Here is a 23,485-nt window from a genome sequence, read left to right on the forward strand (position 1 = left end):
AGGGGTCGCCGACGCCCTGAGCACCCCCTACAGCTCATCCCTGACGATAAGCATAATCATTTGTGATCAGACCTATCACTGTGTTGTCATCAGCAAACTTGACCACTTGGTTGGAACTGTACAGGGCAGGGCGCCAGTCATTTAGACCAATAATCTGCCCTTTTTCACCACTGTAATTACTATCGATTATTTCCCAAAGTTCCAGATGCAAGCCTAAACACTGAACTGTAGGCCCTACTGACTGTAGTAATAAGTGGCTGATATTTTTTCAGTCAGCTCTCTGTGAAGTTATGACACTGAATCAACATCATCATCATCAATATTTTTCATCATTTTTTAAATGTCTTTCACTGTTAAATACAGAGAGACATCAATTAAGTAAAAAGAGGGGATGGTTATGAACTGAACATCCATGTGATCATGACCATGTTTTAATTCAAGCCACCAGGATGCCCCAGTATATAGTTACACCTTTAATATAGACAGTTCAATTATGTATCGGTTGTCTGGTTAACTGTCTTGAATCTCTTACATATAATAGTCCACATCTTAAAATCTAAAATGAAAAGATTTATTAGATCTTATTCTAGCGGGAGAATTGCTTCCCCTCATCCTTTTACAGTGAACTACAGTGACATGCATATATTATCTTAAAAATGCCCACACATCACTAATGATGTACTCACATGCTAATGTGAGCTTTATATGCTAATATATTGATACAAATTGCCTATGGAGCTTGACCTTGTGTTTCACTGTATGTAACAGTGTGAGCAGAGTTGTGATTTAAGTAGCAGACTGAGCTGAGTGTGATTGGTCTACTTTTGTGGGGACAGACATACAGATAGATACACAAACTATGTCTATCACATGTTGCTGGACTGGAACATCTACATCATAAATGCTGTACATATATATCATATATGATTGTCATCTATTTTAGTCTATGTATAATCCTATTATTACTATACAAATGCAAGAAAAAACCACACTGTGTACATGTATGCCAGAAATGCTCCAATGGTAATAACGTATATGACCAAGAACACAATATCTATGTATCTGGCCAGTGTAGTGTAGTATCCACACTTCTTCTTATCTTGTCCTGTCCTAGCAGCAGAGAAGCAGTCCTGACGAGCCTCTTTCACCGCCTCTAGGATCAGTTTCAGCAGCACAGCATCACTTATTGTTCTGTCTTCACCATTCACACCATCAGCACCAGGTTCTGAAAGGGTGAAATCATTTATCTAAAGGAATAATCAGTTACGAGGATAATATCTATGAATTAACTACAGCTGAACAAACACCCATTGTTGTATAAAGTTTTAATCCTTAATTACTCTTGATGAAGCAATGTGTGAGGCGAGCATCTTTTTAGAGTGTGTGATATACCTTTCTGAAGGACAGTTTCTTCCAGAGTTTCCTCAGAGGCGTTGGTGGAGTTCAGAGCAACCTGACTGACGTAACCATCCATGTCCACCAGGAAGCTCACCATAATGGTCTCCAGGACACTTATGGTCATCAATGTGAAGATGACAAGGCAGTACAGAGCTGCAATAAGGGCAGAGTGACACCATCATTGATAATGAGGGGAACACAGGCCAATGCATCTCCTTATTCTCCTGTCTGTAAACCCAGGTTTGAGAGGTTCCCTCACCTATCTGAGGTAACTCTGCGGTGGTGGAGGGCAGCATATCTTGGAGAATCAGCAGTAAGACAGAGATGGACAGCAGGAGGGTGACTTTGAAGCCCAGTTTTTCTCCTCTGGCCTCGTTGATGAAGAAGGAAGCCACATCCAGAACCAGGAAGAAGAGGAGAGGCATTACGACGTTCATTGCATACAGCATCGGTCTCCTAGCTATGGTGATCTGGATGTGTAAGGTTACAGGGATGAGTTAAGAAAACATATTGACCCCCCCCCCCTCACGTATGTGTGTGTGTGTGTGTGTGTGTGTGTGTGGTGTGTGTGTGTGTGTGTGTGTGTGTGTGTGTGTGTGTGTGTGTGTGTGTGTGTGTGTGTGTATATATATATATATATATATATATATATATATATATATATATATATATATATATCATTTTAATACCTCATAAGTAAGCCGTTTATAACTTTTTCCATCTGTATGGAAAATATAATTTGTATTAATGGTAATCTTCTTGAGATCCCATTCCCCTTGTGTAATCATATGTTCTGTTGACATCTGGGTAAGTTCAGAGCCATTAGAGAATTGATCCAATATTATGCCTCGGCCTGAGAAGATGAAAACAATTTCAAGATCAACAAACAATGACCTAATTAACTATTGATCCTAAATGAAAATGTAATGACAAGAAACATGGATGCACACACTATTTTTAGCAGCGTTAGCATGACTTACGTTGTTGGATAATGGATATAAAGCTGATGCTACATTTTTGGGTATCGAAAGGGAAGTCCATAAGATCCATCTGACACATGGTGGTCAATCGGCGAAATTTAGCTGCTTGTATCGCACCATTGGGATACACAATGACATACGGACCATTTATAGTAGCCCCACTGTCAGATACACTGATAGGGCAGAAGAGAGATTAAGTTAAGAGTGTATAGAGAACTTTGATATGAAAGTTCTACACAACATTATGGCATGTTACATTTAATAACACCATTTGTAAAGTGGTCAGCAATAATATGAATGCAGTACTATTCAATCCGCTAACATTGAGTTTAATGTTTGAAAGAGGGTGTGATTCTTGCTTTCATTCAAACACACAGCACGGCAGCATGGAGGATTGGGTATTATATGCAATTTGGGAGCAGTTGAGGCTTCCCATGATAGCAGCTAATGTAATGTTGAGTGTGTGAACATAGGATTTCACCAGCAATATGTTTGTAATGAAGCAAAGACTAACTGAACCACTGTTCACCAATGCATCAGTGTCTGTACTGTTGTACTGTGCTGTAAAACCAGGAAAGCATCTGTGTCATTTTAGATTTTAACCACTTTAATCACTTTAACTATCATTTTATACTTGGCTATTCAAAAATAGCAGACATACAAGCTCATAGCGCGTCACTTCGTGCCGCACTATGAGCTTGTGGATCTCTCTTTTTTGAAGATTTGTGCAAATTTGAATTATGTATATCTTTTTTTTTACATTTTCAACTCAAATCTTTGCTTCTGGGGGGTCCCTGCAACAAACCAAAAAAAGTTTGAGAACCACTGATATAGCATCATACGTTATTTCAGAAAACTGAATTAGAATTTAGAACACATTTTGTAGAATCGGCCTTCAGGTCTTTAATGGCCAGAGGGACATGAGGGGCCTGAGTTCCTTATGCACCTGCTTTTCAAATCCATAGAGGGGAGAGAGAGACTTGGGCTTCTTTCCAGGTCCACCTCTTACCTCCGCCTCAACACTCCTCTGACCACCTGAGTGTAGGCCTGTCACAATTATTACATAATCGCCCTATCATCATAATCTTCAACCTAAATGTGTAATCGTGACCTGAGGGCAACCCCAGCCCTGCTACACCAACCCCTGCACTGATCTCCACAACCACACCCACCCCTCATGCTCCCCTCCACCCAACGCAGGGGGCACCCTATAGCCCAACTACCCTACAGATATAGGCCTACCAGGCTCTCCAGGTGGGTTCCGCGAGCAGAGTTGAATTTCAGATGTGTCAATTGGTGAAGAAATGTACAAACTTTGTATATGCCTGCACACTCATACAAGCACACACATGCTTCAGACCATGTGAGACATCCCTTTTGAAGTAGAGACGAGTGTCATTGCAAATTACCCTGCGATGACAATGGACAATAAACAAATAGGTTCAACAAACGAGGAGTTAATTGTAGTAACATGCTGATTTTGACGTACTCCTCAAGGATAGCTATATCTGGGAACCACAGCATGTCTCTTGGCAAGGTAAGGCAATCTATTCCACAAAACTCATTTGGATCCCAGGAGAGGAATTCACTTTTCCAGCCCTGTGTACAGAAAGGATTAGTTTAGTTTAGTCTCTAAATTAGGCAACAGGAATGATCCAAACGATAATTATGAGGTAGCAAAATCAGAACACCAAACTTGGTGTTATTGCTACCGTGACAGTTCAAACACTTTATGATCTATTTCAACCCATTTAGACCTGAGGCCGATTCTAAAAACGGCTTCTAAATCCTGACGTAAGTTTTCTGAAAAACTTCAAATATTTATTCAAAATTCACAAAAACATTATGTTGCTATATACTGTATATACCAACAAGAACCCCAAAAGGGGTTCCTGTCCTGAAAGGTTAAGCTACAAATAGGGGTTTCCGCCCTGAAACACGTGTTTCATTAGTGTCTCAATTCTTACCATCATGATCCAGGAATGGCAGGTGAAGGTTTGAGACATCGCATTCTGCACAGAGTTATTTTAGAAGGCACAGTGAACATGACATTTTACAATAAAGTGGCACAAAATCTTCATGCAGTTCAATCAATAAGCCGTTTCGCAAATACCGCCATCTTTGATATCCCCAACTGCATTGTGGGTATGCGCAAAGCCTTATGGGAAAAGAAAAGTCCCTACCCGCATCTCTTTGCTTTGATAGTCTTGGGCTGTAGTACGCTATGACGGCAAGATGACAGACGCGACGATCAATTCAGTCATTTAACTGTTCATCAGTTAAGACAGGATTTATTAGACCGTGATATTGTTGGGTCAAATGCATTAAATGTAATTAAATTTAGTTGCCCGTTGCCGTGCAGCAGGTGTTTTAAATCTCCAACCTAAGGTACACCAAATTAAAACAATATGATAAAGAAATACAGAACCAGAGGCGGTCCAAATTGTAACTAAGTACATTTACTCAAGTAGGCCTACTATACTTAAGTACAGTTTGAGTATTTCCAATTTTCAATACTTTCTACTCCACTATATCTCAAAAGGCAAATATTGTACTCTTACTCCACTACAATTATTTGATTGGTTATACTTTGCAGATATAAATGATTGCATGATAAAACATACATTAACCACTTTACCATTAACCACCTATTTTATACCTAGGCTATTTGAAAATAGCAGATCTACAAGCTCAGAACGTGTGAGCTTGTAGATTGGCTATTTTAAAAAGATTTGTATACATTTAGAAAACTTGAAATGGGACATTCTGCATATTGAGTACTTCTACTTTCGGTACTTTAAGTATATTTTGATCCCAATATTTTAGTGCTTTTACTCAAGTAAATTTTTAATTCCGGACATTTACTTGTAACAGAGTATTTCTACATTGCAGTATTGATACATCTACATTTTAGAGACGTAGTTTCAATTTCTTTTTTATATAAAAAAAATTAAATACAGCTATTGTATCATCAAACGTAGCTGATAACAGACAACTAGGAAAGCAATGCTCTCCTCCGCTCCATTCAGTAGCCTGCCTACCAGGGAGGGGACTGAGATTTGTAGCCTAGACTCGTCTGAAATAAGCGCAACAAGAGCCTTCATCATCATCATCATCAATCATTATTAGAATGGCCCAAATTGATTAACATTTCGCGCACGCTTTGTATTATGCTTTACATTTAATTTGGCTATATTTGAAGAGTTTCATTCTCGAGGAGGTATTAACCACCTATTGTATACTGTACCTAGGCTATTTGAAAAAAGCAGATCTACAAGCTCACAACGTGTGACATCGCGACGTGTTGTGATTTTAGATCTGCTATTTTCAAATAGCCTAGGTATAATATAGGTGGTTAATGCTAACGTGGTTAATATATGTTTTATAAATGTAATAATTCATATCTGCAATGTAACTAGCGACTTAAGTTTCGAAGTAATTGTAGTGGAGTAAGAGTACAATATTTGCCTTTGAGATGTAGTGGAGTAGAAAGTATTGAAAATTGGAAATACTACAGTAAAGAAAAGATACCTCAAATTGTACTTAAGTACAGTACTTGAGTAAATGTACTTAGTTGCAATTTGGCCCGCCTCTGGTTCTGCATTTCTTTATCATATTGTGTAGCCTTAGGTTGGAAATTTAAAACACCTGCTGCACGGCAACGGGCAACTAAATCTTTTTTTTTAATGCATTTGACACAACAATATCATGGTCTTATCTGATGAACAGTTAAATGACTGAATTGATCGTCGCGTCTGTCATCTTGCCGTCATATCACACTACAGCCCAAGACTATCAAAGCAAAGAGATGCGGGTAGGGACCTTTCATTTCCCATAAGGCTTTGCGCGTACCCACAATGCAGTTGGGGATATCAAAGATGCCGGTATTTGCGAAACGGGTTATCATAAAGGGTCCTTACTGCTTCCAGGATACCATTTATCATAAAATCCACCCCAACAAGGGTGGGTGTTGTCCAGTTTTTCACAGGCCGAACATTTGCGTGGACATCACTTTTACTTGTCAGGTTCAAGTGATCCAGCAGACCAAAGTATGAACAGTCCACCCCCTGACTATTAGAAACACCAGCTACAGACAAGGAACGACACTCATAATTATAGAACACATCACTGGGAAAATAATAAGCTAACATAACACATAACTACTTAAATTGTATTTAATAATAACCAACTAACTAATTTAACAACTCACCCATCAGGACGAGGAAAGCTACTGCCTGTGGAAACATCATCGCAGTGTGCCTGTGCAGAGGTCTGGCCACACGTTATATGTAGGTGGACGGTGAAGATTGGCACATGTCCAAACACTTGTAACAATAGGACAGTCTTTGTACAAAAGCAAAAACATATCATATAACTCATGAATCCCTTTGAAAAATCAGCGTGGCTGTGTAATAAAGGGTAAACCTGGGAACCTGATGAATCTGCCAGCTGGCTGTGCCAGGCGAAATAAAGGTATCAGTCATGATCTAATTAATTTTCACTCATGGCTCAAGTGCTTTGATGAAAAAGGTTTTAATCCAGATGATTGAATGTGCTGTTTGCTGAGTTACAGTTGAGGAGAGCTATGTGTGTTATCTGACATCGCATGTAACCTGGGACTCACACACTATAATTGCTGTTAAATGTGATGTCAACAAATATACTGCTGCTAATCTGTCCTTATACTGTATGCTGGCACATCATGAACAGGTCTTTTACATAATCATTATACTGCTGACACTGATTATACTACTGTATTTTTGTATATAAACCTTTTATTCTTACAATCATCTTCTCAGAATGCTATTACAAATGCTGTTGTCATGCTGTCCAGAGTGATTGTATTTAACATAATAATAATAATCTGTTTATATTTCTTTTCAATTTATGGTTTTCAATTCCATTTCACTTTAACCTGACCTCAACCACGTACCTGTACCTACTGCACTCTGACTGTAATCTGTTATCTTCTGTTTTTATCTCTATTATTTACACCCACAGGCACACCAACCTCTACATATGACTGTACATACATCCTCATACACGTTAGTATATTTGATTTGAGATTATTATTTTCTTATTGAACATTTGCATAATAGACTGAGGAACTTTGTAGATGTGACCTGTACATTTGATCATGTAAATATCGCAGTACCATTTGTGTGCCATGCATATACTGTACTTGCACGCTTCAAGCATAGTTGTTCATTCTTATTTGTATTCTTTACTTAACAATGTAAATTGCAATTCATTGGAAGCATGAACAAAATAATGTCACCCAAATCCACACTTTACATGTATTCAGTACCTCATGAAGACTTATGATGTGACAATAAAATTGAAGTTGAAGATACTGTAACATGTGTCAAATTTTTAAGCTAAAATAACATGAAGGTGAATAGACATCATGACGTTTGGGTCTAGTGTTCTTCAGAGCATGAACAGGTGAACAGATGTAATGAAGAATAAGAGGCTGGTTGAACTCTATATAACCTGAACCCTACTGTCCCTATTCTGGGATGCCATAATAGACGAACATTTGCCATATTATAGGCAAAAACCTGACGATAATCAAGCAGATCTGTAGATTTGGTATTTTTTAAGTATAGGGTTTAAGCAGTTAAAGCTGCACTATGTAACTTTCCTCTTCTACCCCGGATTTTAACCCGGTTTCCTGCGCAAGGACAGACATCTTTAACCTTCGGCTAATAGAGCCTGCCTGCTTGATCAGGGAATTAATAGAATTTTGACCATCAGGTGGTGAGACATGACCTTTGACACAATCTAAATGTCTCAATAGAAGAGCAGGGATACTACAAAGGAACATACAAAATACAACGTACTCTACCATACATATTGGACATATTTAAAATCTATTCATTAAACATAAAGTTACGTGCCACTTTAAGGTGACCAAACTGTATAATATTGACCATCCACACTACACATAAAACACTTAGGACAAAGGACACCAGTTTTCTCTTTATCTATTTTAATTTTTTTAACAATACAACATAAGTATAAATGCAATGTTTAACACTGTGGTAACATGGAAAAATGCAGCTACTTTAGATTGTTTACAACTTCAAATGGGGGCTTTCCTGGCCTGCCCTGTAAATAGAACTTAAAGCTGTCAGCTGGAACCACTGTGGGCTTGAATTACGCATCCTGTTGATACCAGCTACATATTATAAAGCCTTGTGCTCTATCAAAGGCAGTGACCTATCAACCACAGCCTACATTTGTGCTGCATGTGGTTTATTCATGTTGTTTGCAAGGCATTGACATGCTCACACTCTGTAGCTCTCCATCAAGAAAGATAAACTGATCTAGCAACAAAACAAAGCAACACAACAAAAAATGAAAATAAAACAGTTGAACCTCATGGCCAAAATACATTTGTTATTATTGCATTATTTTGAAAACAGGGACTAAATTAACCATTATTAGCTTCAAACACAGAGCAGTAATCTTGTCTGTCTGTCTCTGTAGGTGTCATTGTCTTCAGAGTGTTAGGCCATGTTTAGACGACAATCTAGGGAAAACGTCAAAGTGCCGTTGCGTTCACACTTTTTATTTTGCCTTCAGACTGTGATCGAAAACGCTGTAGTGTGCACAGCTAATCTGTGGGTTGCCATGTCCGCTTATTATAAGCGACTTTGGGTTTGTTTTTCCTGTAAAGTTGCTTGTAAATATTGGTTGTTGCGTGTTACATTTTTTTTGGGCTTGTTTTTAAAGTGTAGTTAATGTATTATTGTTTAAACAGTCCTCAAACATGTGCACGTCAAATTATTGTATCTCTTCGCAGACCCCCATCTGAATTAATTCATAAATAAATACATATATACACATACATATACATAATACATATACATACATATACATATATATATATATATATATATATATATATATATATATATATATATATATATATATATATATTGTCGCCCGGGGGGCAGTTGTTTGCATGAATCGAGATCCGCGGCTGGCAAGAGCCAAACAAGTAGCATGTGGTACCGACACTTCAGGGGCCTTCAGATGGCACTATGCCCCATAACAGTCAAGGAGGGCCCAGCTCAGCGGCTCAGGGGCCTTCAGATGGCGCTATGCTCCATAACAGTCAAGCAGGGCCTAGCTCTGCAGCTCAGGGGCCTTCAGAAATCCCAACAGAAGAGGAGATATTAGAACATGTGTTGGCCACCATAAATGGTGGACTAGCAATCGCCACTCTTAATGCAGAAAGAGAAAATGTGGAGAGGAATATCGAGGAATTAGGAGAAACAATGAGAGCGTCAGAGGGTAGTGATAGAAATCAGCGATGTTGAAGAAAGGATGGAATTAGCAGCTACGATCAGAAATAGGATCGGAGATGCCGTGATTACCATTAGTGATGAAGAAGAGCAGCAAGGTTCAGATGAGGGGGAAAGGGAGGTGGAGATAGAGCAGGGTCTAGGGCAGCGCTACTCAACCCGCGGCCCGCGGGCCGCATGCTGCCCCAACGCAGCGTCTTGGCGGCCCCTCATGGTCAAAAAAAAAAAAAAAAACATCAATTGTTACAGGTATAATGCATAGTTTTCTATGCATTTCAGTTTTTTTGGGGGGTTTGACCCCCATTTTTTTCCGGGTAGGTGTCCCTTATTTCAATCTCTGGGAGTTGGCAACCCTAACCTTGCCATACCTTAGCTTTTGCTGAACTGATGCCACTGGACATACACACAAAATAAACAGGTACAGTGAAAAGAATATGATGTCAAAATGTACATTTTCTTATAACAATAACAATGCGTAGTGTGTGTTACAAAATCGAAAAATCCAAAATAGGACCGTCATTTTTATCTTGCGGCCCCTTGGACTTTTGGTATTTTGCTGAGTGGCCCCTGAGCCATCTTAAGTTGAGTAGCCCTGGGGAAGATGGCCCAACACCCCAACATCACCGGACAGTCCATAAGAGAATCAGTTGGCGATGAGGGAGATCAGAGCCATCCTCCACCATATTGTTTCATATATTCATTGTATTGATGCCTTATGCCTAAACTGTGTTAATTTGATGAACTGAGTACTGAGGAAGGTACTTAAAACCTTTTTCTGTTTCAAGCTTGAATGCAAGGGGTTAAAATTAAGATGTGAGAAAAGACAGGGCCACTACAGTGTGTGTGAGAATGACAAAATAGGTTAGCAGTAAAAGAAACAGCTAGAAAAGAGGAACTTCTAGTGGAGGACAGGAAACCACGAAAGCTGGGAGAGGAGCCAAAAAGCAGAGAGAGTGTGACTTTGAGAAGAAAAATAATGATAAAGCGTGGTAATGCTTATTATATGGTTAAAGATTGTATTAATCACTAGAAGAAGTGGTAATGATGAAGTAATCACTCCTCAATGAAAGGAGTGTTATGGAGAAAGTAGAAAGAAGGTAACGTGGTATTACAAGGAAGGAGAAAAGGCCTTACTACCAGAGAAAAGGCCTTACTACCACAGACAGACTGAGTGTTATAAACACAGGGAAACGCTGACTATTAATAATGATTAATAAAGGTAAACATCCAGGTTAAAGAGACTTAATACGTTTAATACACTGATTAGGCGATAGTGGGGTAAAGTGTAAATGCTTTACACTTACATAAGAGTTTAGTTGGTTAGCTGATGATAAGTAAACTGAGATAAACAGTATAGATAGGAAAATAATGGTCACGACTAGTGTATGGGGTAATAGCTACTGAGACTATGGAAACATAACTTCCCTAAGGGTACTGCATGGTAAAATAGTGTGTAAGAATAGGGAAGATGTGACATGGCCCAGACATAGATTACAAGGGTCATGACACATCAAGCACAGTCACGCTTACCATGGGGTAATAAACAGGATATGGTCAAGAGAGCGTGGGTGGTAGGAAAAATAGGATGGGCCAAAATGGCCTTTATAAACAGTGTTCAGAGAGCAAGTTGTTGAGAGACTTTGCGCGCTGTCGTTAGAGATCTGGGGTCTGTTAGAGTAATCTCACCATATCACCCGAGTTGGGGAATTAGCCTCTGACTTGTGCGAATATGGAATTTAGATGCTTAATAATAGACAGGGTAGAAAAATCTGCCAAAAACATAGTGCGTGTATTAGACTAAAAGATCTCCCAATTTGATGATGGGTCGTATAAGGGGCCTCCTTATCGCCTATTATTAGGTTGTAGTCAGGCGAGGGAAAGATATATGCCTTATACCTCGCTCTGCTTTAGAATAGACAACAGGTAGAAGGAAGGAATCTGGATAATTGGAAGGAACTACCAGAAGGTGATATTTTAATTATGTCTTGTTTTATCACAGCACGGGAGGGTAAGGGTACCTATGTATTTGAGATCTATTTGGATAGAACTTTAATATTCTCATGTATGTGATATGGATTAATTTGTAACAGCTTAATTGAACATTGTATTACATTCTACTTACTTTTACCTGAATGTTCTGCTTAAAGCTGTAAGCAATACTGTAATAAATTTTACATTTCCTGTATTTAAAAGAGAAGTTTCATAGAGTTATTTTAGTTAGGGATAATTCTCCTAATTTGGTTTATCTCCTTAATAGAGTAAAACGTGGGTTCAGTGCATTTAAAGGATTTTATGGGTTACCTCTAACCCCACCTTGGGTATTGATTAAAAGGGTTTAGTCAGTAGTCAAGAAACAACACCCTGGATTATAATAAATTCAGAATAATCAAACCAGTAATCACAATAACTTGCACACGATTGTAGGATAGCCAATATTTGCTTGAGACGGCGCGCCTCCGTCGCGGTGCAAAACTATACGGGCTAAAGAAATAGCCTGCAGTTGTTGTAGGCAGAGGCACTTCCGCGTTGGCCACAGAAGGGGGCGTGGTTATAGCACAACTGGTATAGACTTTGGAATGACGCCGTGGAGCGTTGTCAAAGATTTCCACTCTGGAAGGTGGTTTCATTTAGTTGCGGATTCAAGCCCCGAAAACGCTGTTCCCGTCTAAACGGACGGCACAACTGACATTTTATTTTGCCGTTTTCTCTAGAAACCATTGTCGTGTAAAGGGGGGCCTTATACTCATGAATGTTTTCACTGAAGACTTGTTCTAAACCTTATGATAAATAACCTGAGAAAAAAAAATGTTACTAAGTGTTTTTATGTGTCTTTAGACATAAATATAACAACTGCACTTAATTTTTTTTAAAACAACAATTTTTTAAGGAGTTATTGACCTGTCCACTCAGGAGGACAGCATGCATTTGTGTTTTTAACTGAAAAGAATAAGGATAAAATACAACCAATGAATAAAATTATAAAAATCTAATAATATCAAATCAAATATATGTGTAATGCTGTAAAACTAAATTTTTCACATTTCTAACATATTCTAATACTATTTATTAACTTTCTCTTGACTCCTTGGCTCAACAAACACAAAACACATAAATAATAGTGTTTCTACTGTCAAGTGAAAACCAAAATAACTCTAAATTGAACACCAACATGAGTGCTTACTGTCTAGTGAAAACCAAACTGTGTGATGGGTGATGGCTGATTGAAGTTAGCCTGGCATGGCCAGACTAGTGCAGGCTAGATTGAAGTAGTCGCACCTGGCCTGAGTCAAACTAAATTGACTAAGCACCTAGGGCACAAAGCCTGCAAGCATTTTATGCAGATGTACTTGGATGTTCCTGTGCATGCAACATCATGGCATCTGTTTGCATTGTTTTGTGTCTGTATGCTGGGGCCAGTGGTTTCCAGGGGAAAACCTGGTCTCAGGGGTGCCTTGGACACTGCAATGTGTTTCACAATGTTCATACAAGATGGACTTGGTGAAGCGATATAGTACAGGATATAGGTCAGTAAAACTGAAGAGACTGTATTACTGAAATACATCTGAAAGAGAGTGTTGGGAGAGTTACTCACAATGTCCTCTGTTATTTTTGTAGAAAATGTTCATCAAAATAATGGTGGCGGTTGGTGGTGATTTTGGGTGGGGGGCTAAGAAATATATTATACTATAAGCTACCTAGGCCTATATAGTTCACCCTGCAGCAACAGCATCACATTCCAGATACCAGGTTACAGTAATGACACTACTATATGCCTATACTTTGTTATAGCAAGAGCTCCACTCCACAACAACACAAGTAGGCTACCCACAATAATAGCTTGATGATGCAAAAAATAAACACACGCGCACACACACACACACACACACACACACACACACACACACACACACACACACACACACACACACACACACACACACACACACACACACACACACACACACACACACACACACACACACTATTTCTTTCTCTGTGCATTTTAGCAAAAAGGACTATATGCCAAAATGATTGGATAGGCAACATGTTATGTGTTCCAACAGTAATGACTGCTGATAACCTACTGCAACAGTTTTTATTACAACTGTAATCAATTCAAATAGCTCCATGGGGATTGTTTTTGTTTGTGTGGGATGGGGGATGGCTGACCTGGCCTGAGTCAAACTAATTGGACTAATTGGACTCAGAGTTGGGCACTGTGAGTCCAATTAGTTTGACTCAGGCCAGGTGAGACTACTTCAATCAACCATCACCCATCACACAGTTAGGTTTTTGCTGAAGTCTGACCACTTGGGTCAAAACTGAATTTCCCTTGTAGGTTCAAATAGGTTATTATTATTATTATTATTATTATTATTACCCGTATTATTATTATTATTATTATTATTATTATTATTATTATTATTATTATTATTATTATTATTATTATCATCATCATCATACAGATTCACTGTCACTGCTAATCATATATGCTTATCCTTCTTTTTCTGGCAGCCATTGATCACCACTGGCCACTATCATCATCCTCACTTTAGTCATATAATAGTTACTCCACTATCCCGTAGGCCTAGGTCTATAATGAGCTGCACATGACCTCTACAAAATATAAATAGACACAAATGTACTCCCATAATGTAAACAAATATGCATAAAATATTATCTTTGATACAAACAATGCAGGTTACTTTCTAATAACATGAATACATTGATTTATATCCAGAAAGGTAACTGCAGATGAAGCATTTTCAAGAGCAAACTGTGGCAGCAAAAGTATGAATTGTAGTTGAAATAGAGCCAGTGATGCATGCAGTCCAATTTAGTGGACAGATGATCAATCATAATTTCCTCCCAATATAAAATCAATACTTGGAATTTTTCACAACTATAGTGCTTATTAGATGTTACTTGATGTAATAATATTTTTTTTACCTGCAGGGGTCTCCTACTTTAGAAGGAATGGATAGATATTCCTGAGCTGTTGGGCTTGTTTACATTTCTGTCAGCCATCTTGGATGTTGAAAAGATTATGTTGCAGTTACAACACCTGGCCACTGGATGGCAGTATTGAGGTGATGCTCTAGCGTCCCCTGTATAGGCTAGTATGCAACTCTGACATCAAAACCTATTCTTATAATAGTAAATTACATTTTAATAGCTGTCCACTGTAGTGACCGTTATGCGTGAAAGGGTTAATAGAGTAAAACGTGGGTTCAGTGCATTTAAAGGATTTTATGGGTTACCTCTAACCCCACCTTGGGTATTGATTAAAAGGGTTTAGTCAGTAGTCAAGAAACAACACCCTGGATTATAATAAATTCAGAATAATCAAACCAGTAATCACAATAACTTGCACACGATTGTAGGATAGCCAATATTTGCTTGAGACGGCGCGCCTCCGTCGCGGTGCAAAACTATACGGGCTAAAGAAATAGCCTGCAGTTGTTGTAGGCAGAGGCACTTCCGCGTTGGCCACAGAAGGGGGCGTGGTTATAGCACAACTGGTATAGACTTTGGAATGACGCCGTGGAGCGTTGTCAAAGATTTCCACTCTGGAAGGTGGTTTCATTTAGTTGCGGATTCAAGCCCCGAAAACGCTGTTCCCGTCTAAATGGACGGCACAACTGACATTTTATTTTGCCGTTTTCTCTAGAAACCATTGTCGTGTAAAGGGGGGCCTTATACTCATGAATGTTTTCACTGAAGACTTGTTCTAAACCTCACTGTACTTGTGTGTCCATTGTGATTGTTCAAACCTTGACTGAGGTACAGTTATGTGATGGATGTGACATGATGTACATGGAGTTACAACTCTGTTTGCTGGACTCCTGCCTCCTCACTGGGTCCAGCTTCAGCACCTCCTTGGGGATCCTCCTCTGTGCACGGGTGGTATTCTGCATCGTCACTGGGTCCAGCTTCAACATGGAGATGCACCTCTGAGTCCAGGTGGTACTCTGCCGCTTGACTCAGCCCAGCTTCAGCACCGGAACCGACAATCTTATAAGAAACCAACTCAACGTTCTCCACTCCTGCTCTGTCAGCCTGGAGAAACACAGAAGCACCCAACTTTTACTTAATGGATCAGATCAGGCTCTCTTAAATAAAAATGTACTTCTTAATGTACAGTTCAGTCTTGTATTGTGTAAAGATGTACTGTATACCTTCCAGAGACAATAGAGGACTAACAGCAGTAACAGAGGCAGCGGCAGCAGCACTGTGAGTGTAACTCTGAAGATGCTGGATGTCGAAATAGAGGCTGTAGAGAATATGTTGGAACATAAAACATCATGTAAAAACATCTCTCATTTAAAATGTTTATTTGATGTATTTCTGTTAAAAGTATCAAGTGTGCTTGATTGAGTTTCATATTTTCATATTGTGTTCATTTCATTCAGGTTACCTTTGACAGTGAGAGAGAGGAACTCGCTCTCAGAGGAGAAGTCATGCTCAAACACATAGATGTGATAAATGCAGCAGTAATTCCCTTGGTGGGTGTGGTCTGCTGCAGGAAACAGGAAGTTGGCAAACAAGACGTTGGCAGAGTGATTGACAGCTGGCTGGGTGTGGTTGTGTGTTGTGTTGGATCCAGTGAAGGTGAGGTGGAAGGAGCCTCCTGGGTATTGTGACTGAATGGAGCAGCTGATGGTGAAGTTGGAACCCTCCAACACCTGCAGCCTGTGCTGCTGGCCCTCAGAAACACTGTTTAAGGCTGTGATGTTTGGCTTAAACAACAGATCTGTAACAACAATATAGGTGGTTGGCTGTTACCATAATTCACTGTGAATTACATGTCTATAGAGACGTTGATACTAAATTATTTAACTGCAATAAAGTTTAATTTAATCAAATTAACAGACAGACAGACAGACAGACAGACAGACAGACAGACAGACAGACAGACAGACAGACAGACAGACAGACAGACAGACAGACAGACAGACAGACAGACAGACAGACAGACAGAGAATAATATGATGATCAATCATATGATTTAAATCAAATAATACACTGTATAGATTACTGTCAATGTTTAAGTCATTGTTTGTTACCTGAACAGATCACCTCCAGTGTGAAAGTGGCATTAAGATACCCTGTTATACTTATGCCACACTCCATCAGTGTAGACTCATGCCTAAAACAGTGAGACATAATCACCCATACAGGTTGGTCAGTAGAACCAGAACTCAATTTGGTTGGAACAGCAGAGCCACAATCTAGCTGTCTACAAACTACAGATGATGACTTCAGGTTCCAGTCAGACATAACATGAACTGGTCTCCACTGTCCCAAGTGTTTAATCTCCAGTCTACCAGTACAGTGTCTGGTTCCTCCCACCAATCTGACATCATCAGGCACTGTACAGAAACAGTAGAAGGTGCAGTAAAATAATTAATACTTTGATCGTAAAATAATAATACAAATTTGTAGTCTGAGTTGTACCTTTGCAGATGAGTCTGACCGTTTTTTCAGGTGAGCAGGTGTTTCTAGTTGAGTCTGAGGTTGCACAGTCAAGGAGAATAGACTCACTGCCTTCGCACTGGAACTCTCTGGTCCACATGGGAGCCTTTACAGCTCCAGAGAGCGCCCCCTGGATGACTAAAGGAGCCCCACAGCCAAGCTCCCGACAGACCACCTCTGCATCCTTATGGTCTAAGTCACCTTCACACACTGAGACCCACGACTGATTAGACTTCACCTCCACTCTGCCTGAACACAAACTAGCCCCATTCACCAACCTCACAGACTCTGGAGAGAGACAGAGAGAGAGAGAGAGAGAGAGAGAGAGAGAGAGAGAGAGAGAGAGAGAGAGAGAGAGAGAGAGAGAGAGAGAGAGAGAGAGAGAGAGAGAGGGGGGGAGATTGGGATTCATCCTCATAAGAACATATATACAAACAATTCAGGCCTTTTAAGAATGTTTTATGAATTTGACTCCACTTCTCCTAGGCATTAACTTAGGAGTAAATTAAAGAATAAAACTTAAGAAGGTATTGGTGAATGAGGCCCAATATTGGTGAATGAGGCCCATTGCTTGTTACCTGAACAGATCACCTCCAGTGTGTCTATGGAATTAAGAGACACTGTTATGACACACTCCTTCAGTGAAGACTCATGCCCAAAACAGTAAGATATAATGCCCCATACAGGTTGGTCAGCAGAAGCAAAACTCAATTCTGTTGAAACAGCAGAGCCACAATCCAGCTGTCTACACACTACAGATGATGACTCATGGTTCCAGTTAGACAAACCATCCACTGGTTTCCACTGTCCCAGTTGTTTAAACTCCAGTCTACCAGTACAGCGTCTGGTTCCTCCCACCAACCTGATATCAACAGGCTCTGTACAGAAACAATATAATGTGCAGTTGAAAAAGCAATATTAATTTGATTGTAAAATAATAATTCAAAATTGTAGTCTGTCTTTTACCTGAGCAGGTGAGTCCAACAGTCTTGTCAGGTGAGTAGGTGTCTCTAGTTGAGTCTGAGGTTCCACAGTCAAGGAGAATAGACTCACTGCCTTTGCACTGGAACTCTTTGGTCCACATTGGAGCCTTTGTACCTCTATAGAGTGCCCCCTGTAGGACTAAAGGAGCCCCACAACCAATCTCCCTACATACCACATCTGCATCCTGCACATCTGCAGCCCACGTTGGTACCTTCACATCTCCATAGAGCGCCCCCTGGAGGAATAAAGGAGCCCCACAGCCAAGCTGCCTACAGACGACCTCTGCATCCTGCATGTCAAAGTCACCTTCACAAACTGAGAGCCACGACTGATTTGACTTCACTTCCACTCTGCCTGAACACACACTAGTCCCATTCACCAACCTCACTGACTCTGGGGGGAGAGAGAGAGAGAGAGAGAGAGAGAGAGAGAGAGAGAGATGAGAGAGAGAGAGAGAGAGAGAGAGAGAGAGTGAGAGTGAGAGTGAGAGTGGGAGAGAGATATTAACATAATATATTTTAATTAAACCACTGCAAAGGATACATAGATCAATTATGGGTTAATTTATTGTATTGTTATTTTGAATTTACAATGTCATCACCAGTGGGATGGAGAATTAGCAAATTGACATTCTTTCTTTCTTTTTATTCACCAGCCGTAACATATTGGTACCACAGATAGACGGACGGACGGACGGACGGACGGACGGACGGACGGACGGACGGACGGACGGACGGACGGACGGACGGACGGACGGACAGACAGACAGACAGACAGACAGACAGACAGACAGACAGACAGACAGACAGACAGACAGACAGACAGACAGACAGACAGACAGACAGACAGACAGATAGATAGATCAATTCATTACCGTTTAAATAATTATTTGTTACCTGAACAGATCACCTCCAGTCTGTCAGTCAAATTAGCTTTAACATGTCTTCCACACTCCCTCAATGCAGACTCAGACCCAACACAGACAGTTAAAATCAACCATACAGGTTGATATGTAGAACCAGAAGTCCATTCTGTTGAAACAGCAGAGCCACAGTCCAGCTGTCTACACACTGCAGATGACGACTTATGGTTCCATAAACCATACATTGTTCTCCACTCTCCCTGGTGTTTCATCTCCAGTCTACCAGTACAGTGACTGGTTCCTCCCACCAATCTGACATCAACAGGCTCTGTACAGAGACAATAGAATGAGCACTAAAACATATTATTTCTTTGATTATAAAATAATCCAATAGTGTAGTTTAACCTTTACCAGAGCAGGTGAGTCCAACAGTCTTGTCAGGTGAGCAGGTGTTTCTAGTTGAGTCTGAGGTTCTACAGTCCAGGAGAACAGACTCACTGCTTTCACACTGGAACTCTTTGTCCCACATTGGCACGTTCACTTCTCCATAGAGCGCCCCCTGGAGGACTAAAGGAGCCCCACAGCCAAGCTCCCTACAGACCACCTCTGCATCCTGCTGGTCAAAGTCACCTTCACACACTGAGAGCCACGACTGATTAGACTTCACCTCCACTCTGCCTGAACACAAGCTAGTCCCATTCACCAACCTCACATACTCTGGGGGGATAGAGAGAGAGAGAGAGAGAGAGAGAGAGAGAGAGAGAGAGAGAGAGAGAGAGAGAGAGAGAGAGAGAGAGAGAGAGAGAGAGAGAGAGAGAGAGAGAGAGACAGAGAGAGAGAGAGAGAGAGGAGAGAGAGAGAGAGAGAGAGAGAGAGAGAGAGAGAGAGAGAGAGAGAGAGAGAGAGAGAGAGAGACAGACAGACAGACAGACAGACAGACAGACAGACAGACAGACAGACAGACAGACAGACAGACAGACAGACAGACAGACAGACAGACAGACAGACAGACAGACAGACAGACAGACAGACAGACAGACAGACAGGGAAATCAGTCGGTCGAGCAATGATGGGAAACCAGCTAGTATAATTCATGAATTAAATAAATCATTGTTTACCTGTTGAGTCCGGTGTTGGTTTAGTCTGGACAGCTGAGGAGAAAATGTATCACATGAATGAGCTTCACAGTAACAGAGAGCATTCTCTACCAATACAGCAGATAATATGTTAAAATACAGGACAAGATGCTCTTTGTTTCTCCTGTTTGCTGGTGACTATTTGGCATAATGATGTAGCTCAAAACACATAAAAATAGAAGATATACATGAATCAATGTAACCATCAAGCCCAGCCTCTTGTTTGCTTGCCTTGTTGTGCATGGTTTAACGTTTCCCTTTTGCAGGAAGGACCAACCTAACCTAACCTAACCTAACCTAACCTAACCTAACCTAACCTAACCTGACCTGACCTGACCTGACCTGACCTGACCTGACCTGACCTGACCTGACCTGACCTTACCTGACCTGACCTGACCTGACCTGACCTAACCTGACCTAACCTAACCTAACCTAACCTGAACAATCCATACCTAGCCTAAACTAACCACTAAAATACCATGTTAGCAGTGCCTATAACCAACACCTAATCTTAAGTCAAATTAATTTAACTTAACAAGAATTATTTCCCCCTATAGACATTTCCTTGCTCAGGGGAAATTGGGTTTCTAATAACTGACATGCTGTGTCACTGCTACCAGTGGCGTAGGTATAGGCGATGCAGGGGATGCAGTCGCATCAGGGCCCGCTCTAAACAGTCTCTCTCTCTCTCTCTCTCTCTCTCTCTCTCTCTCTCTCTCTCTCTCTCTCTCTCCCTCCCTCCAACAAAACACACGCTGTTAAGTTACTTAGACAAATTTTCCTGTCAATAATAACCCAGTCACCGGTAAAGCTGAGTTTTGAACAGTCAAAACAAGACGTTTAAGTACGAGTTAGAAGAGCCACATACACTTTCAAACGAGAGGGCGAGATACACAAGCAAGATGGAGTGGTGGCAAGTTGTCCTACCACAAATTAACAACTGCACACGCATTTGAGGATGAAACATCCAGCACGGGTGCCTAGACTCTTCACAACAGCTATCCACACTTTGACTGCAAGGTCATGTCGCATGGAGGTGAAAGACAACGTTAATCATAAATATGAACATATGCACGTTAAACGTAACCACTTGAACTGCAAAGCTCTATGAGGAGACGGCTTGCGGCGTGCACGGGAGGATCGGGGGCCCGTCCTAAATAGCCTGCATCAGGGCCCGCTATTTTGCTACGCCACTGCCTGCCTGCCATGTCATTTATAAAACCACATTTGCCTAAAACACCCCCATCATTGAGTACATATCATTGTATCATACTAAATTTGACTAAATCACCTAAAAGTATGTTTAATAAAGCCAAGGTTAAAATCATTGAGGAAAATTAAAAACAGGTGTGTAAATGTTTTGATTTGCATTTGCAGCATGTTGGTGCAAGCATAATCAAATCCTATACCCAATCATCATAGTGTAGGTCAAATTGTAAATACAAGCATTGTGATATCAGTAAAAAAAAGTCAAAACTATTTTTGCAATAAGGAAAATAGCGTTGACATGTAAAAACAGCAACAACATAAGCCTCGAGCTCAGCCCAAACTTTTTTCTAACAACAACCTAATATTAATAAGGGTAATAATAATAATAATAATAATAATAATAATAATAATAATACACTTTATTTGTGATATACGAAGTACTTTACAATAACAAGGTAAAATGCAGCCATCAGGAGCTACAACATAAGTACATTTAAAACAGATGGCTAAATAAACAGCAGTAAAACAAATCAACAAATCAAATATGCAAATTGAGCCTAACAAAAAAAAGACTACCATTAAATAAATGTGGATAAAATAGGTAAATATAACTAAGAACAAGCCTTGAAGTATGTTTCAGAAGTGATTTAAAAGATGATAGCTTCAAGCGTATTCCAGAGCTTAGAGTGCCCAGACCGCAAAAGCCAGGGTGACCTGGGTGACGAGGCGTGTTTTGTGAACAACCAGTCCTATAGCTTAGCTACCTGATCTAAGGCTGCCCACAAGCAGGTTCATAGGACCAGCATATCTGTTGTAACAGTGAACCTGGCCTTGCAAAGCTTTACAATTAGGGCTGGGACTTGATTAAAAAAATGTATCTAATAAATTAGAGGCTTTGTAATCAATTAATCGCAATTAATCGCATTTTAATCGTATATCAATATTTGACCTATAAGAACATTGAGAAGCAATTTTTTCAAATGGATTTTGGTATAGGTCTTTAAGTACATGTACTCAAGGACTGTACTTAAGTAAAATTTTGAGGTATTGGTACTCTAATTTCCAATTTCTAATACTTTTACTTCTACTCCACTACATCTCAGAGGAAAATATTGTACTTTTTATTCCACTTTTTTACATTTATGAAACTTTAGTTACTTACTTTATAGATTTGGATTATTATTACAAAACATACAGTAACCACTTCAGCCCTATATCTACCAGCGCAACGCATTGTGACCTTGTAGATCTGCTATTTTCAAAAGATGTGCATACAGTACATTTGAAAACTTGAATGGGATATTTTGTATAATGAGTACTTTTACTTTGGTACTGTAAGTACAGTAAAACAAAAGTAAAGTAACACATTAATTTTGAGTACTTTTTCCAGCATTGAAGGCTGGTAGAGTGTGTTGTTACTGTTGTTTTATGGTTGATTAATTAATTAATTAATTTTAAGCGCACTGGACTTTATATAACTTGCCTGGTAGGCTACCATTCCATGCTTCATCTTGTTGGCGCCGTCTAAAATTATACTCCTTGGCTTGCAAGCAGCCAAAACGTGTGTAGACGATGAAACACAACGGCTTTTGCATTGATGACACCAGGTAAGATGAACACAATGGGCCTCATGCAGCAATAAGTTCCTAATGTTTCCTCTTACATTTCTTCCTAAGTGAATTTCTAAGAGAAGTTGAGTCAGATTCATGAAACGTTCTTAAAAGGCAGAATTGTTCGTAACTATGTTCTTGATGATGATGAATCCCAATCCTCGTAACTTGAAGGGGTGTGCCAGTTCATCCTAATTACCATAGGGGGAGCCGCCCCACCAATCCCCATATAAGGCATGACTGCATGGCTCTGCCTGCAGTCACACCTGTGTGTGATTGCTGCACACAAGAAATCACAGGAAATCACACACAGAAATAAAATTGAGAGAATGAAGTAAAGAATACCTAAACTATAAGTCTAAAGATGGTGGAACACCAGACTCCAAACATAAAAATAAATTAATTAATAGTTCTGTGGAGGTACTTCTGAAGTGAACAGCAAATTATTTTATTTAATTAATGAATGTATTTTATTATTTCTCTCACATTAATCAGCATATCACACTAGACATCAACG

At 39.9% G+C, this 23,485-nt stretch overlaps 1 protein-coding gene across 1 annotated transcript; it reads right to left on the reverse strand.

Moving 5' to 3' along the window:
* Positions 1-486: 486 nt before the first annotated feature.
* LOC308098217 (5-hydroxytryptamine receptor 3A-like) lies at positions 487-6,618 on the reverse strand. The gene is made up of 9 exons (XM_080446478.1): positions 6,589-6,618; positions 6,299-6,465; positions 4,346-4,390; positions 3,868-3,977; positions 2,379-2,551; positions 2,088-2,251; positions 1,658-1,868; positions 1,393-1,551; positions 487-1,225 (listed from the first exon to the last, which is right to left on the reverse strand). The coding sequence occupies exons 1-9, from the start codon at positions 6,590-6,592 to the stop codon at positions 966-968; spliced, it is 1,293 nt and encodes a 430-aa protein (XP_080302604.1). The 5' UTR covers positions 6,593-6,618; the 3' UTR covers positions 487-965.
* Positions 6,619-23,485: the final 16,867 nt, after the last annotated feature.

Source organism: Gymnoscopelus braueri (genome assembly GCF_963280865.1).
Source record: "Gymnoscopelus braueri genome assembly, chromosome: 13".
Lineage (NCBI taxonomy): Eukaryota > Metazoa > Chordata > Actinopteri > Myctophiformes > Myctophidae > Gymnoscopelus > Gymnoscopelus braueri.

Coding starts and splice junctions, on each gene's coding strand:
- LOC308098217 (XM_080446478.1), bottom strand. Junction 3,978..4,345: donor GCCATTCCTGGATCATGATG/GTAAGAATTGAG, acceptor TTCTGTACACAG/GGCTGGAAAAGTGAATTCCT. Junction 1,552..1,657: donor CGCAGAGTTACCTCAGATAG/GTGAGGGAACCT, acceptor CCCTTATTGCAG/CTCTGTACTGCCTTGTCATC.